Below are 16,605 nucleotides of genomic sequence, written 5' to 3' on the forward strand. Positions count from 1 at the left end.
ATTAGACGGAGCAATTAAGAGGCTGTCAACACCCAATGTCCTTGAAATTGATGTTACTTAAACAGTTTTTCAAGAAAGGCTATTTGTTTTAGTCAAGTAAGAAAAATATATGTTCATATTAATTATATTTCAAAGACCGTGGTCGTACTCGATACACGATTGAACAAAATCGGCTCGTTAGAAAATAATTGCAAAGATTGGTCTTAAAATCACAATTAAACGGTTTTATGTCTTTATTGTTATAACTTATGGGTCTGCAATTAAAATCACAATTTCAAAACATTTATATCTAAACCGTGGTCGAGTTAAATATTACACTAATAATCCACTTTTTTTTATTTAAATATTTTTCTTATTATTCCCTTGCCCAGGCCCAGTAACATGCGACAGTGCTATCTCATTTACTCCGATACAAATAGACAGTGTGCGCGCTTTAGGTATTGACAGCCTCTTAAATCTTGCCAGTAACCAGGCTCAGTTGTACGGTTTGAACAACCGCCCTAAAACCGCTTTTCATGCTCCCATTCCCATTTTTGCATTTTTTTTTTTGCCTCCCTGTCATGCTGACATTTATAAGCGTAATGCATGCAATATAATTATTGAAATTTATAATAAGCTTCCTGATAATATCAAATTATTGTATGATTTAGAATTTAAGACAAAATTAACGAGATGGCTTCAGGAACATTGTTTCTACTCTGTTAAGGAGTATCTGGACTTGTAAATAATTTTAATGCTGTCGATATTCCTAAAATTTGCATGCCAAATGGCTGAATATTGTTATTCACTATTTATAAGGACACCTTTGTACATATATATTCTTGCGAATAAATTATTTTATTCTATTCTATTCTATTCATGCAAATGTAGTCTATTTTTCTCTTTTGATATCATCATTATTGGAAAATAAAATGAATTCTATTTCCCATTATTTTCATTGTTATAAGTTCTATTAATAAATTAAAAAATCTACATACTGATAAGCAATATGTGTCAACTCTCATTAATTTTACAATAGGATGCCAGCTCAAAAACATCACGCATAGCAAATTGACAGCTTAATGCATAAATCTATGTATAATATTAATATCCAGCTAGGAAAATGGGGACTACGTTTGTATAGAGAAGCGGTCGATCTCTTTCCCCTTTAAGTCTCTTTTATTGACCATTACTGCGTAACTTATAAACCATATTGCAAAGTTGCAACAAGGTTTATAAGTTGTAAATTAACCAGATGATACGATAGTCAACTTTGAGTATTGTCACAGGGTAGGTACGGAAATAGTTTTGGAGTCTCTCCTCCTTATTTTATAGCAACTCTTTTTCTTTTCGTGCTGTTCGGTTGTGGAATGCTTTGCCATTAGACATTAGACGTGCTAAATCACTTCCCGTTTTCAAAAATCTTTTGAAGACTCACTACCTTTCGCTGCCTTAACTTGCCTTTATTTATGATTGTATAATATATGACTGTACGAATCGTCGATGATCCCAAACTCACAAGCGGTATTGAACCTTTAAGTCTAAGGAGAGACTTTGCCTCCTTGTGTGTGTTCTACCGCTTGTACAATGGGCTGTGCTCTGAAGAATTGTTTGACATGATGCCAACGGCCGCTTTCTATCACCGCACCGCTCGCCGTCGGCAGGGTGTTCATCCTCACACCCTAGAACCTAAATGGTCGCGTACTGTGCGGTTTAAGAGGAATTTCCTCCCGCGAACGCTTCGGCTGTGGAATGAGCTTCCTGCCGAGGTTTTCCCGAGGGGCTACAGTATGGGGTTCTTCAAAAAAGGAGTGTACAGGTTTTTAAAGGGTCGGCAACGCGCATGTAATGCCTCTGGTGTTGCAGGCGTCCATAGGCTGCGGTGACTGCTTACCATCAGGCGGGCCGTATGCTTGTTTGCCACCGTCGTGGTATAAAAAAAAAAAAAAAATAAAAATATAATGTATGTATGTATATATGTATTTATTTTATTAGTATGTACCTCTAGGTATGTATTATATTGTTTGCGTCTTCATTTTGTTGAATTATATGTATATCGGCACTACCCGTTCAATATTGTAAGTTCATAGTTTCCTGCTACCCAAAGGTTGTCTGGAAGAGATCGCTTCTTAGCGATAAGACCGCCTGTTGTTACCTAACTTTTACGTGTTTTTTCATTTCCTGTCTATTTTTAAATGTATGGTGCACAATAAAGAATATTTACTTACTTATTCAAAAAAAATACAAGCTTTAATTAATCAATTTGTGTTTTATCTTCTTTTTACAATTACAAATGAAACTGACAGATGAAAACAAAATGATCAATAGCTAATTGAGGCCAGGGGACCATATCTCCAACAGTATTTATTAGTCTAATACAGTACTGTATGTTTATTAACTAAAACCATTTACTCAAACCCTTTAATGTTTAGGTCATCTGAGCAACTTCTTTTATGGCGCCAACCCCGAAATCACAAAAAATAAATTGACTCTACCATAGAAATTTTCAACCTCAGACCAGCCACAATGTAAGAAATAGCCAAATTTTATTTCGCGAAAAGTTACTCAGTATGACCTAAATATTTACGGGTTTGAGTAAATGGTTTTAGTTAATAAACATATTGTATTAATAGTGTGTTATCATGGTAACCCATACGATTTGACAGGGGACCATGATTCGATAATGAAAATTGAGCGCTTTATTCGCCAACAAACTGGTTACAGATTGGGGATATCATAAATTTTGTCTGTAAGCATGTACCGTTTAAGTAAATAAATTTAAAAAAAAATCTCAAACAGGGGCCCATTTCTCGAACGGTATTAGACTAATATTATTAGTCCACAAACTGTCAAATCGTATGGGTTACCATGGCAACACACTAATAATATTAGACTAATACCGTTCGATAAATGGGCCCCATTTCGAGGACTAATAATATTAGTCTAATACCGTTCGTGAAATGGGCCCCTGTAGTGCGTTTATGAATAAATTGCCACGTAACGATACGGGGGGAAAAATATAAATAGTTTCATCTGTTCCCTATCAGTAACCTAATGAAATTAAATAATTCAAAGAAAATAGTTTCAGAATAAATTAACTGCTTGGTTGCTTGACAATTGTTTCTATATTGTGAAAAATATTTGGACTGGTACTGACAATTTGCTTTAATATTTAATCCTTGATTTTCGTACATTTTTAATATTGTATTACGTATTTCCATTTTAAATTGACATGAATAATTAAGTATATAATTCATGTAATCCTAACCCTTCACTTGTATACTTTACCATCCCTTTGTAAATGTTATATAATATATTATTTAAATATTTTTCTGTTTTTGTAAATATTGCTTTAAAACATTTGCACGCGTAAGTACCTACATGCAGACTGAATTCACAAATTTCTTTTTCTCAAAAAATTCAACAAATTCAACCTTGCCGGTTAAAAAATAGGTCGCAAAGTGCGTAGTTTATGGTCATTCTAAACTTAAAATGTGAAAAAAATCAGGTTAGATTTCAGGACTGCAATGTTGCATACAAATTCTATTAATTTTCGAGTTCCGAACTATTTAAAAAGTTGGAATGGCCATATGAATATAGATCCATTAAGGTGGTTCGATTTTCATACAAAAAACAATCGCTATTTATTTATTAATTACACAATATTATTACATAAATAGTTGCGCATCTATCTACTTTCGAATATTCATTTGCGCTAAATTAATAGAAAAACTTTGTTTCATACAGAAATCATGCAATAATCAACGTTATATTTTTATAAATTTTACTCATGTGTGTGTGACAAATGTCGTGTACAAATACATTGCGGCGTTGCCACCCCGCCTCGGACGGCCATCGGCGCGACGTTGCGATGTTTGACGCGTTTTTAGCTAACTCTGTCGACACTGACACTCAGTGTGACCAGGCGTACGATAATTGTCGTACATGTACGATAATTTGGGCCCCGGTATGACGTAATGTTCCAAAGAGCATTATCGTACACTAAAGTACTATAATTTCAGCCCTTGGATGATGCCACCTTAAAAGTCTAGTAATTTGAAGCAAAATATGACACTTTCTCTCAGAAATAGGCTAAAATTAGTATCTTTTGGGTGTTCGGCTCCTTGGTGTAAGTTTAAAATGTCACAATTTCCTGTATACCGTTTGAGTCTATCCCAAAAATACACAAACATAAACAGATTTTTTGCGCAATTTAGACGAAAATTGTCTTTTTTTTATTATTAATTGGAAATTTAAGCTTATTTTGCTAGACATTTTTAGGGGCTGCCTTTTTGATTGGCGTACGATATTTTTTTCAACGGTACAATAATATTGACACTCAAGTACGATAATTCTCTTCCGCTCACCTGGCAATACTGCTGAAACTTGACAGGACCTGGGGGCCTACCGCGAAAACCTAAATTCGCAAATTGCGGGGATCTCTCTCTTTTACTCTCACTAAGACGTAATTAGAGTGACAGAGAAAAATGCCCGAAATTGACGAATTTCGATTTTCCCGGTAGCCGCCCTGGTGCTTCAGGTACTTGATAGAAAACAACGCTGCCGCATGTTCTGAATTGTGATTTTATGTGTTTTTGGATTGAAAATGATAGCAACGTCTAAATCAAGTTACAAAAATCATCGATATTCTGGTCCGCGAAAAACCAGGAAAAGTGTAACTGTAATTGGAGTCTACAAAAATGACCAATTCATAGAAAATATGACCTAGAAACTAGTTCACTTTTATAAAACTCAATTTTGCCCGAGATTGTACTTAGGCGAATACCTAAGGGAGCTAAGTGTATTGATCTTGAATAATTAGTTGGCTAATACATATATGACTCCAACATGATATGGACATTTACATCATAACTATTATACCTAGTTGGTTACTAAGTTCTGTTACTCGATTTCTTTCTTTCTTCCTAGCGTTGTCCCAGCATATTGCCACGGCTATTGGGGTCCGCTTTGACAACTAATCCCAAGATTTGGCGTAGGCACTAGTTTTTACGAAAGCCACTGCCATCTGACCTTCCGACCCAGAGGGTAAAACTAAGCCTTGTTGGGATTAGTCCAGTTTCCTCACGATGTTTTCCTTCACCGAAAAGCGACTGGTAAATATCAAATGATATCTGTTCTGAAGTTCGGGTACTCGATTTGCAACCTCTTTATTTCCGTTAAAACAAATGCTACCGAAAAAATAAAAAAGGACATAATGTGGTGGACTTGTGAGCTATAATTATATACCACACATAACGCTTATCTCGTCGTATCTATAATGAATTGGGGCCTAAAAGAGAATCGTATTCCAATTTTTTGAAACGCTTGTATTACTTTCTGTATTTACTAAAAGTTGCCTTAAAATTCAGCTTTTATACTAAAAACGGCTTTAAATATGTTAAATTAACAAAATATATTTTGACAGATGCTTTCGCGCCCAAAACGCTCTTTGAAAATTGTGTGACGTCACAGTTTATGGTTTGACACATAACTACATACACACGTGGAAGATACGAACTGTCAACTGATATTTGTCATTTGTTGTTAATCGCCTAACTGTCAACAGTGTCAATCCGAGAGTTGTAACGTCATCAGAATCTTCAATGACGTTTCGAGTTTGGTCACGTGACGTGTGCCAAAAGATATTTTAAATTCAATATTTACAAAAATATGGTCATTACAGGTCCCCTAAAAGTAGTTTAACATGTTCTTATAATCCAAAAGAATTATTTGGGATACAATTATGCCCTAAGATTTGTAGATGGAAACAACCCTATTGCGTTGCACAAATGTGGGCACCCGCCAAACATGATTTTGAGTGTGTCATACTCAGGGCTAACACAGATTCATTTCTGTGAAAAAGGTGTGAAAACCGGAAACTGGAAACCGTTCTCGAACCAATAGTGAAGCCCTTAAGCTACACCCTATTTCAAAACCAGCCATGGATCTTTGAACAGGACTCAGCTCCTGCACATAAAGCAAAAACAACTCAAGCCTGGTTTCGAAGGAACAAAATTGACTTTATTGCCCACGAAGACTGGCCGTCCTCCAGCCCGGACCTTAACCCCCTGGATTATGCCATATAGCAGGTTATTGAGGAGAAAGCCTGTGCTAAACCCCACACAAATCTTAACTCCCTCAAGCGGGCCATAGTTAAGACAGTGACGGAATTAGACATGACAATCGTGCGTGCCGCTATTGATGACTGGCCTCGTCGTTTGAGGGCCTGTGTCAAAGCCAGAGGAGGCGATTTTGAATGATATTGTCATATGTAATTCCTGATTTTGTGTACTTCATTTTAATATATACTTTATTAAACTTTCGTTGGTATATTTTATGTAGATAAAGATTATTGCAGTAACAGAATTTAATAACCAACTAGGTAGAAAACAATGCAATACATAAACACATAAATTGGATATGATGTGATCCGTTGAATGAAATTGACAATAAATAAAATAAATAAATAATTTTCTATCTCTAGGCATTGTGTGAAACTTCTAGTTGTGTCAAAATATCGGGAAATCAATAATATAAACAAACATGGTAAATATCTCATTTCTTTTTATAATGGTTATAAATAGAAGGCCATGCAATTTTGTAACTCACTGTAATTTAATTAAATGTATCGTAAAAAAATGTTTTAATTCTACTGTAAAATAGTACCTACTTTTTTAAAGGCTGGGCAGTAAGGGATTGCTTTAATTTCAGAACAAAACAGCGTTTTTTTTTAAAAAAAGCCGGAAAATCTGACTTACAAATTTGGACTTTCTTAGGTTCATTCTACTTAGAATCTTCTCCACCCTAGCATTAAAAAAATATATCCTAAAATATCCATACCATTACGTCACATTTTAGTGTGAAAGAAATTTCAATGTAAAACTAAAATTTCAATACAAATTTTCGGGTTTTTTTAGCACGAGGACTGATTATGCTAGTGATTCTGAGTTGGAAGAACCCAAAAATATCATGATGTGTGAGAATCAGATTTTTAATATTTTTATGGAAAACGCTCATATTTCTCATAAAATAATTTATTAATAATAGGTACTTGATAATACTGATAACAAAAAAAAAATGAATGAGTCTCGAACCCACATCCTCTTGCATGTATTTCCACATACATACCGCAACGCTATTGAAGCCTACTCACGCTGTGCCAAATTGTCTACTACAAGGATCCCAGTAAGACTGTTTGAATGTGTGAGTGATACTTAGAAATAGAGTCAAGAAACATTCTGTCGACATTAAGGGGTAGTTTTTGTACAATGAAGTGTTCAATGTTTGTTGTAATAGTTCAATATTTATTTAAAGAGTGCGCTAAACATAATTTACAGTATAGAAATACCAAGACTACTCCACAAAAAAATTAAAACTCATAATTTGCAATTGTGGCGCCATCTAGTGAGGTTTAAGCTTTGGGTAACCTAGTCGAACCACCTTAAACAGCCAAACAGATGATCAGTACTTATTACTTATTAATGTTGGTACTGCGACTATCGAAAAGCTGTTTCAAACAAACTTTTTCTACTGACAAAGTTGCTTCAAAGACTATAGATTGGCTTATTTTTGGAGATATACACTTCAATGTTTTAATTTAAAAAAAAGGCGGCATAGAAAATCTTTTCATTTGTTTTTACTTTTTTCTGTGAAAGAACGTGGCTTCTGTAAAATATTTCCATACCTACCTACTTTTTGCATAGACAAAAAGTTATTTGAATCTTTGAATCGAAATTTGCCATTTTGGAATTTAAAGTAAGAATTTCCACTCTTACAATAAAAATAAAGAATAAAAAAAATGTAAATTTGGTAACATTTTACCATTTCATTTTCAGATACACGATGTTGCCAAAGCTAAAAAAATGCTGCTGGTGCCTTTCATTACGGACAGGATGCTTTCTACTGGCAACTTTATCGTCCGTAAGTATCAAGTCATATTACAAAAAAAACCGGACAAGTGCAAGTCGAACTCGCCCACCGAGGTTTCCGTACAAATTAAACTTTTTCTTATTTATTACAAAATTAAAGTTTTGAATTTTTTACCTGTACTTGTAGTGTAAGACGATATAACTTGCCTCATAGTTCTAGGTCACCGGAAGTACCCTATGAATTTTGATTTCCTTGAGAGTGTTTTTTTTTATACTACGTCGGTGGCAAACAAGCTTACGGCCCGCCTGATGATAAGCAGTCTCCGTAGCCTATGTACGCCTGCAAATCCAGATGAGTTACATGCGCGTTGCCGAACCTAATAACCCTCCCTCCCCTCGTTGAGCTCTGGCAACCTTAGTCACCGGCAGGAACACAACATTATGAGTAGGGTCTAGTGTTATTTGGCTACGGTTTGCTGTAATGTGGAGGTACTTTCCCAGTTGGGCTCTGCTTTGACCTGGAATGACATCCGCTGTGCTGTGCCCTATCACACAAAGCGAGATGACATTCACAATGCCCATACTTCTCGTGTGTACGTAGCTTAAGGACATACCCGGGTCCAGTTTAAGGACGTACCCGGGTGGGAGTGTTGAAATATACGTTTTTGCGGCATAAACGGCCATATCCTTTTTTTCGTAGCTTGATTTTTTCATAGCTTCAAGGGACTGTAGATCTGAGTACATATATATTTTTAATTTTTAACTCTACACCTTCACGCGTTCTCGCTCGAGACAAAGGGTCTTGACAGACAGACGGACAGACGGACAGACGGCCGGACGGACGGTCAACTAAGTGATTCTAGAAGGGTTCCGTTTTTCCTTAATTATTCCAGTAGGCATATTACAATTCTCTCTAACCCTACCCTACACCTCGCCTCGGGAAGATTTAAATCCCCCCTCTATTGGAGGAGGGTATACCAATACGGGACCGGCAAGAAACTCTGCGGGACACATCTTTTCAAAACATTACATCTTATAATTAGCAATAAACTCAAGTAAGCAATATGTTTTAAGCGTAGGTACAGTCAGCATCAAAAGTAGCGGATCAAACAAGGTTTCAAAAGTATCTACCATTCTGTAACAACTTCACAAAATGTGGTGGTTCTATATGTAGAATAATTAAGACGGTAAAAGATATACTTTTGAATGTAAATTTTAGAGATTGATCTATATTTGGAAAAGTTATCCGGAATATCAGATACTTTTGGCGCGTTGTTTCATCCGCTACTATTGATGCTGACTGTACTAGTTACTAATATAGACAGCCCATAGAAAAACAAATTCCTTCTGCAACAGAAAGTAAATAATATACCAGGTGTCCCCTGTATCACGAGCAAATAATTTAAACATATTGTACTCCTCAAACGATTAAACGTTTGTTCAAAAACTTTTAAAAAATATGAAATATTAGTTTTTCGTTTATTCATACATATTAAATAAAATTGACAATGTGCGCTACCATCCACGATTTAAACATAACAAAATTGTTATAATACTATTTAAACTGTAGTAAAAACTAATAACACGAGTTATTTTTAAAAGTAGCTTAACAAATGTTGCTCAGTCACAGGACGTATGATATGCTTAGGTACATAATTTAAACCAAAGATTAGGACAATTTAAACAATTTACATTTTGACCTGCAGAGGTCAGATCTAATGTACCGTAATTGACCAATACGATTGTCCGTCATTCATGACTGCTTGTCGCCCGTGACCAAATTACAATTCATCAAATTCATTCGGATACATCCGGTCTTTACACTGGGCATATGTTGAAAGAAGTTATCCACGTGACCCGTCACTTTCTAAAATCACACAAATGAGAGAGACGGTCACTGTAATAATCGCGCTGTAACTTAGATAAGTGCGACCATAATATCTAGATTATTCTGACTGAGATTACCTATACAGAGATTTGAGCAATGTAATTGCGGTATTATCTTTTTCGGGGTCGTGTAGCTGCTATTATTGCTTGATTGCATGAGCAAAAAAATATCTTTCTGACCAGCCAAAATGTATGAAACAACAATTTTTTTTGTGAATTCGGGGTTGGTCTCACTCTCACTCATAGTATAAGTTGCTCAGTATGATAATTCATCTCGCAAAATATTGCAGGTAATTAAAATAAACCTGTACCTATTTATATCTTCAGCATTGTCAATATTCTCTCTGCTAGACCGAAGGTCGGCAAACCGCAGCTCGCGAGCCGCAATTGTACCTCATAATTGCGGCTCTTCAAGTGACCAAAAATAAACACTTCAGAATTCATAGACCCCTGAAATCAATATTTTGAGCTCTCTCTTTGAGCTTCCTAAACTGGTGATTTCTACTGCTGATGGCTCTTTTTCTCAAAAGTTGGCTATGTGTTCTTCGATTCGAGAAGGAAGCTCACTAAATATTAATTTCACTATTCCAGCTAATCTGCGTGGCGACCATCATCGCGGGCGCGTGGAACCTACCGCACTACGAGAGACCAGAGGACAACTTCATCGCCATGAGCGCGGTCATGTTCTCCACGCTGTCTCTCATCAGCAATATCGTCATCTTACTGGGGCTGTTACTTGTAAGTTACACCATTTATACAAGACTATTTATTCATCCGCATGCTACACCGTCACACACATTTTCTGTGTTTAATTTACCATAGATAGATTTTGCCAATACTGGATTGGTAAGCAGGCCCACATTTTGAACAGAAACATTTCTTGCTCCCTTATTTTTCTCTTGTTATTTAACTTTATAGCCATGAGCGCGGTCATGTTCTCCATGGTGTCTCTCATCAGCAATGTCGTCGTCAGCTGTTACTTGTAAGTTATATCTTCAATCTTCATTGTAGACATAACAGTGGGTATGTGGAACCTGCCGCACTACAAGAGACCAGAGAACAACTTCATCGCCATGACCGCGGTCATGTTCTCTACGCTGTCTCTTATCAGCAATATCGTCATCTTACTGGGGCTGTTACTTGTAAATTATACCTTCAATCTTCGTGGTAGACATCACAGTGGATATATGGAACCTGCCGGACTACGAAGGACCAGAGGACAACTTAATCGCCATGAGCACGGTCATGTTCTCTACGCTGTCGCTCATCAGCAATATCGTCATCTTACTGGGGCTGTTACTTGTACGTTACACCATTTATACGAAGCTATTCATCATCATGCTACACCGTCTATGCCAAGTTAAACACATATTTCCTGTGAGTGTAGATACAAACCAATGCTGGATTGGTAAGCGCGCCCACATTTTGCACGGGAACATGTCTCACTCTCTTATTTTTCTCTTGTTATTTTTTTAAATCGTACTCAATTCTAACGTGTGCATGTGTACGGCTGTACGCTACACGTTAGAAATGAGTACGATTTAACACCAAACGACGTACGATTTAATATATATAATAGTCCTCACAAATTCCACTGATGAGCACGTATATGTCTCGCAAAACCGAACTTTGTCTTAAATATACAGATATTACTGCATTATTCAAGAGGAAATAATTAGAGTGGGTTTAATGTTTCCATTTGTAGAACGATATTAGACTTTGTTTTCTTGGAAACCCATGCCTTTTGACAGATTGTAAAAAGAAATACCCCAAGGACATTTGTATTTATATTGTATCGTACATACAAAAGCGCTGGTAGCCTAGCGGTAAGAGCGTGCGACTTGCAATCCGGAGGTCGCGGGTTCAAACCCCGGCTCGTACCAATGAGTTTTTCGGAACTTATGTACGAAATATCATTTGATATTTACCAGTCGCTTTTCGGTGAAGGAAAACATCGTGAGGAAACCGGACTAATCCCAACAAGGCCTAGTCTGGGTTGGAAGGGCAGATGGCAGTCGCTTTCGTAAAAATTAGTGCCTACGCCAAATCTTGGGATTAGTTGTCAAGCGGACCCCAGGCTCCCATGGGCCGTGGCGACATGCCGGGACAACGCGAGGAAGAAGATTGTATTGTACATACAAATAAAGGTTATAAATTTTTATCTGTGTAGCTATAACAACCAAAGACAGACCCACCTGGAACCATGTGTCATCGGCTGTGAATTCACATTATCTTAGAAAACAATGGACTAAAAGCCATTTACTTTGTTCAGTCTTAACAAACAAAGGTCGTTACGCGTGTCCACGCTTTAAAATAACAATTAAATAAATTAGTTGCTATTCTTCTTGTTAAATAAGTCATTCAAACGCCTTTTCAAATGAGAAGTGTGACATGGATTCCATTCAAATTTAGATGCTAATTCGCGTAATTTAAACTTTAGGTACGCTTTTGTTATTACGTATTATTTGTTATGTTGTACCTGTATACTTATTTTTCCTTTGTTCGGAAATCATTAGAGTTCAACGATTGCTCAAAACAATACATGACACCTGACCAGTAATATATGATCACGTGCCATATTGCGGAATTTGATTAGAACGAAATTTTTCAATCTAAACTGAACTGTCACCCTATACATGATATTAACAGCGCCCTCTTGACAATGATCATGTATGTATTTCTGGACAAGCTTTACCTACTTAAAAACGTAATATATTTTTTTTAGCAAAAATTAAGTGAGTGTACGCTCTGGTAAGCCAGCTTTGTCAGTAGAAAAAGGCAGCAAAGAAAAATTTAGGTGGAAACGATTGTGCAGTTTATGTTTATGTATTTCTTTTGTCTATTCCAGAAACGTCCCGGCTTCCTGCAGCTGACGATCCTCTTCAACTCCGTCTTCATCCTCTGCCTGTTCCTAGTGGCGCTAGTCTTGTGTCTGTTCAGCCCGAAGGCAGAACCTTATCTACGGGAACCACTCAACATCGTGCTGATAGTGTTGGCCATATGTGCTGGCGTGGGTGAGTGATAGGGACAGATAATCTCTCAATTTTCTACTCATCTGCGTCTTCATTCTCTGCCTGTTCCTAGTGGCGCTGGTGTTATGTCTGTTCAGCCCGAAGGCAGAACCTTACCTACGAGAACAACTCAATATCGTGCTGATCGTGTTGGCCATATGTGCTGGCGTAAGTGAGTGATAGGAACAGAGGGCCTACCGCGAACCACGTTCGACGTGTTGCATCCCTTTCACACTTATGTACTCATTTCCAAGTGCGATAGAGAGGCAACACGTTGAACGTGGTTCGCGGTAGGCCCTCAGAAATATCGAAGGTGTTTTGCCCGTTCAGCCAGAAAGCAGAACCTTACAGGAGCCAATAAATATCGTGCTGATCGTGTTGGCTATAAGTGCTGGTATAGGTCAGTGATAAATAGAGTAATACTCGTATCCCTGCATATGGTGCTATATTTGTTCACCCCGAAAGTGGAACCCAATCTTGAGAGAGCCGCTCAACATCGTGTTGATCGTGTTGGCCATATGCGCTGGCGTGGGTGAGTGACAGAGAGAAGCATACCAGCATGGTCCTTTGCTCTGGCAACATCCAAAAAATCCGGTAAGTTTACCACCAGCAAAGTCAGACATTATGTCTAGAGCATATAGTTAAAGTGTCTCGTTTTTCATTCTGACTCATCAACTTCACAGCGTACTTTAAGAAATTTAAGAATGCAAAGCAATTGATAGGTTTACCGCAAAACAGGTAATGACCACGTAGTAAAATGCCGACAGAACCATCTTGAAGGTCCAACGGATTATCGACTTTATTTCTAGATTACAAGTCCAATAACAGATAAAGGCCACCCCTGACGTGTACCTATTTGAGAATGGTCATATAGAGTAAAGGCCCTTTATCTAAGAATAAAGAATATATTTATTTCAAGAATTTGGCATTATAAGAGCAACAGTACATTGATCCCTACACTAGGCTCAGCGTGTAACGTGGGAATTTCAGAGAAGTATCTAAATGGTGCGGTTCTTATACACAACAACCCCCACACACACAATAACTCAACAACACACACACCACAACAACAACACAGCAGAACACAACATAACAGAATATATTATTATTAAAGCTAAATTATATATACTTAAGGTTTTTTTATTATATGACTATTGGACTTGTAATCTATTGTTTACAAAGATGGAGTCGATAATCCTTTGGACCTTCAAGGTGGTTCTAACGACTTTTTACAACGTGGTTCATTATAAAATGTTTCCAGTTTATACTGTGATAACAAATTACCACCAATTTTCTAATAAATCATTTGACTAAACACTGATATATTTTTTTCTTTCTCTATTGCAGTTTATTCTTTCTACTACAAGATGGTAGTCAACAGTACCTACCGTCAAATGAAGACTTGGAACGAAAGTGCTATTCCTGTATGAGAACGCAAGAGTATTTAGGATATATACCTCACAATATAATAGATATACTTATGTTAACAAGAATGAAGAAAGTATAGTGACTGCATTTGTAAGGATATTCTAGCATTAATCCTTTGAACGCTAGACGGCGAAGGAATATGCCGTGGGACGCCAGGTGACCGCGATTATTACTGAGTCTCACGTAAGTCGCTATTGCATTGGCGACGCTGTCGCCTGTAGGCGTCGGTTAGTAACAGAATTGTACTAGCCAAATATGGTCTGTAAAATGACCCTTTTAGATTACCTGTCTACTGGAGCGAAGCGAGGCAGCGGAAAGGTGAGCGAGATAAAAGGAAATGTTATTGGTGGATTTTTATCTTGCTCACCGCTCTGCTTTGCTCCGCTTCAGTAGACAGGCCAGCCTTACAGTCGGATGCACCAAACCATCTGTCACCGCTAAAACGTTCACCATAAAACTGCTGAGTAGCGTTGATAAATACTTTGCAATTCCATATACTCCATTTTGGTGATGGTTTCCCACTTGCCTTCTACACTGCAGCTCAAAAACCAGTTCTCCGCTTCTTGGCTTGATCTAAAGCCCTACCAGAACCTGCTTCGTAAGCCTCCATCCAATACTGATGATAGATAGATAAAACTTTATTCGTTTCCACAACATACATGGTAGGTAGCTATAGACAATAAGAAGAACATGCAGCTTAGAATTATTCTTAAAACTAGTTTACAATTCTTGAATGCAAAACCATGTATCGTGGCAGAGAATAGGCGCTGGCTCAGCATGATGACGCGGCAAGCCACATCGCTGATATTCTGCCAGGACCTTACATGATGCTGCTGCTGCCCGACATCAGGGGAATGCTTATTTAGTGACGGCATTTTCTAGCCACGTCTTAAGATTTTCATCGGACCGTTGTTGCCCTGGAGGGGCGGATAGGACACAAAAGAGGTAGAGGAAAAGCCAGACGCAGTTACTTAGATCAAAAGAAAGAAAAAGTGTGGATCATGTCGTATATAAAGTCAAAGAGGTGGCGCAAGATAGGGAAAGCTAGATACTCCGCCGGCAAGATAATAATTCTTAAGTTTATGATGATGATGATGAGCGTTGATCAGGAAGTCATTTACGGTTGATGCAACTGGTGCTTAATCTGCCAGATATGACGAGCCAATGTACATAGTTGTGCCTTATGTAAAATGGTTACCTAACCCTGGTCCCGAGTGTCGATCGGTATTAGTATAATACTTTATTTAGACTTGTATTATTAATGTGTTTATAAAAACCCTAACAATTTGACAGTACTCTAAAAACAAACTATATTTTATTTCGTATTTTTTTAACACACTACTATTTAAACTGTACACGAAATAAATGTCATATACAAAGGAAAAATTGACCAAGGCCTCCAGTGCCCAGTGATCGATGGCATGGATAGAAATTTCCTTTATATATGACATTTAATTCGTTTAATGATTTGACAGTGGCTGGGTTGTTGAAATTATTCTAACTCCATGGATTTCCATGGCAACACATTAATAATATTAGTCTAATATCGGTCAAGAAATTAATACCGGGGGTTGTCGTTGAGATTCAAGATGGCGAAGACGTGTCGAGAATATTTTTTTGTGTTTTACTCATTTATGTTGTTCAAAGTGTAGTATTGATAGCTTATTATGCAGTGAACTATCGTAGAAGTGTGCAGCTAATGAAAAACTAATCTTGAAACGCGTTTAACCATGTTTTAATCAACATCCGGCAATCCATCGTGGCTTTTAGTAAAGTCGAGCTATCTCTTTACTAAAAGCATCTACCGAACAACGTCATGCTCTACGAGCACACTTAAAACTTACAACGAAACTTGACATTGGCAAAATCATCAAAGATTTGATGGAAGCCATATTTTAAACGAAGAAAAGAAGAAGAAATTAATACCGGCAGTAAACACAGAGGCGGCGTTAGGCGTGGGCGACGTGGGCCAACGCCTATGGCCCCGCGGCCCGAGGGGCCTCGCGCCTCAAATAAGTACCTATATCTCGGTTACACCGTAAAAATGTTCGTTATTTCTTGCGGCACAGAAGGGCCTCGCTAAAAGTACCTTGCCCACATAAAATTTTGGTCTTGCCCCGCCACTGAGTAAACAGTTGTTATACTTACGTTACACACATATCATAAACCTTCTATGACGCCTTAAATATCCGTAAATCATTATTTAGGCCATTGTCAACATTAAACTGTTTTGTTACAACAAATGTCTTGTCTATGAAAATGTTATAATTGCTTTACTACCACATCAAAATCGATTGGTAATGACATTCATATTTCGAACACCTCTGAAAAAAAGCAATTCGATTCGACCTCTATTCTAATATCAGTCGAGGGGCCTTTTTGTTCGACATGAAAATTAAATTACACACAATTTTGACAAATCTCGCATGTTA

General features: G+C 37.4%; 2 protein-coding genes across 2 annotated transcripts in view; both read left to right on the forward strand.

Annotated features, from left to right (window-relative positions):
• LOC133525442 (uncharacterized) overlaps positions 1-15,149 on the forward strand; it is a 29,191-nt gene extending 14,042 nt beyond the window's left edge. The window contains exons 2-5 of the mRNA XM_061861697.1: positions 7,815-7,899; positions 10,326-10,472; positions 12,583-12,748; positions 14,093-15,149. Coding sequence (XP_061717681.1) covers positions 7,815-7,899; positions 10,326-10,472; positions 12,583-12,748; positions 14,093-14,175 — 481 coding nt within the window. The 3' untranslated portion in view covers positions 14,176-15,149. The remainder of the gene's footprint in view (positions 1-7,814; positions 7,900-10,325; positions 10,473-12,582; positions 12,749-14,092) is intronic.
• LOC133525430 (alkaline phosphatase) overlaps positions 1-16,605 on the forward strand; it is an 86,936-nt gene that overhangs the window by 53,707 nt on the left and 16,624 nt on the right. The gene's annotated exons all lie outside the window — the stretch shown is intronic.

Source organism: Cydia pomonella, chromosome 15 (genome assembly GCF_033807575.1).
Source record: "Cydia pomonella isolate Wapato2018A chromosome 15, ilCydPomo1, whole genome shotgun sequence".
In the NCBI taxonomy this organism is placed as follows: Eukaryota; Metazoa; Arthropoda; class Insecta; order Lepidoptera; family Tortricidae; genus Cydia; species Cydia pomonella.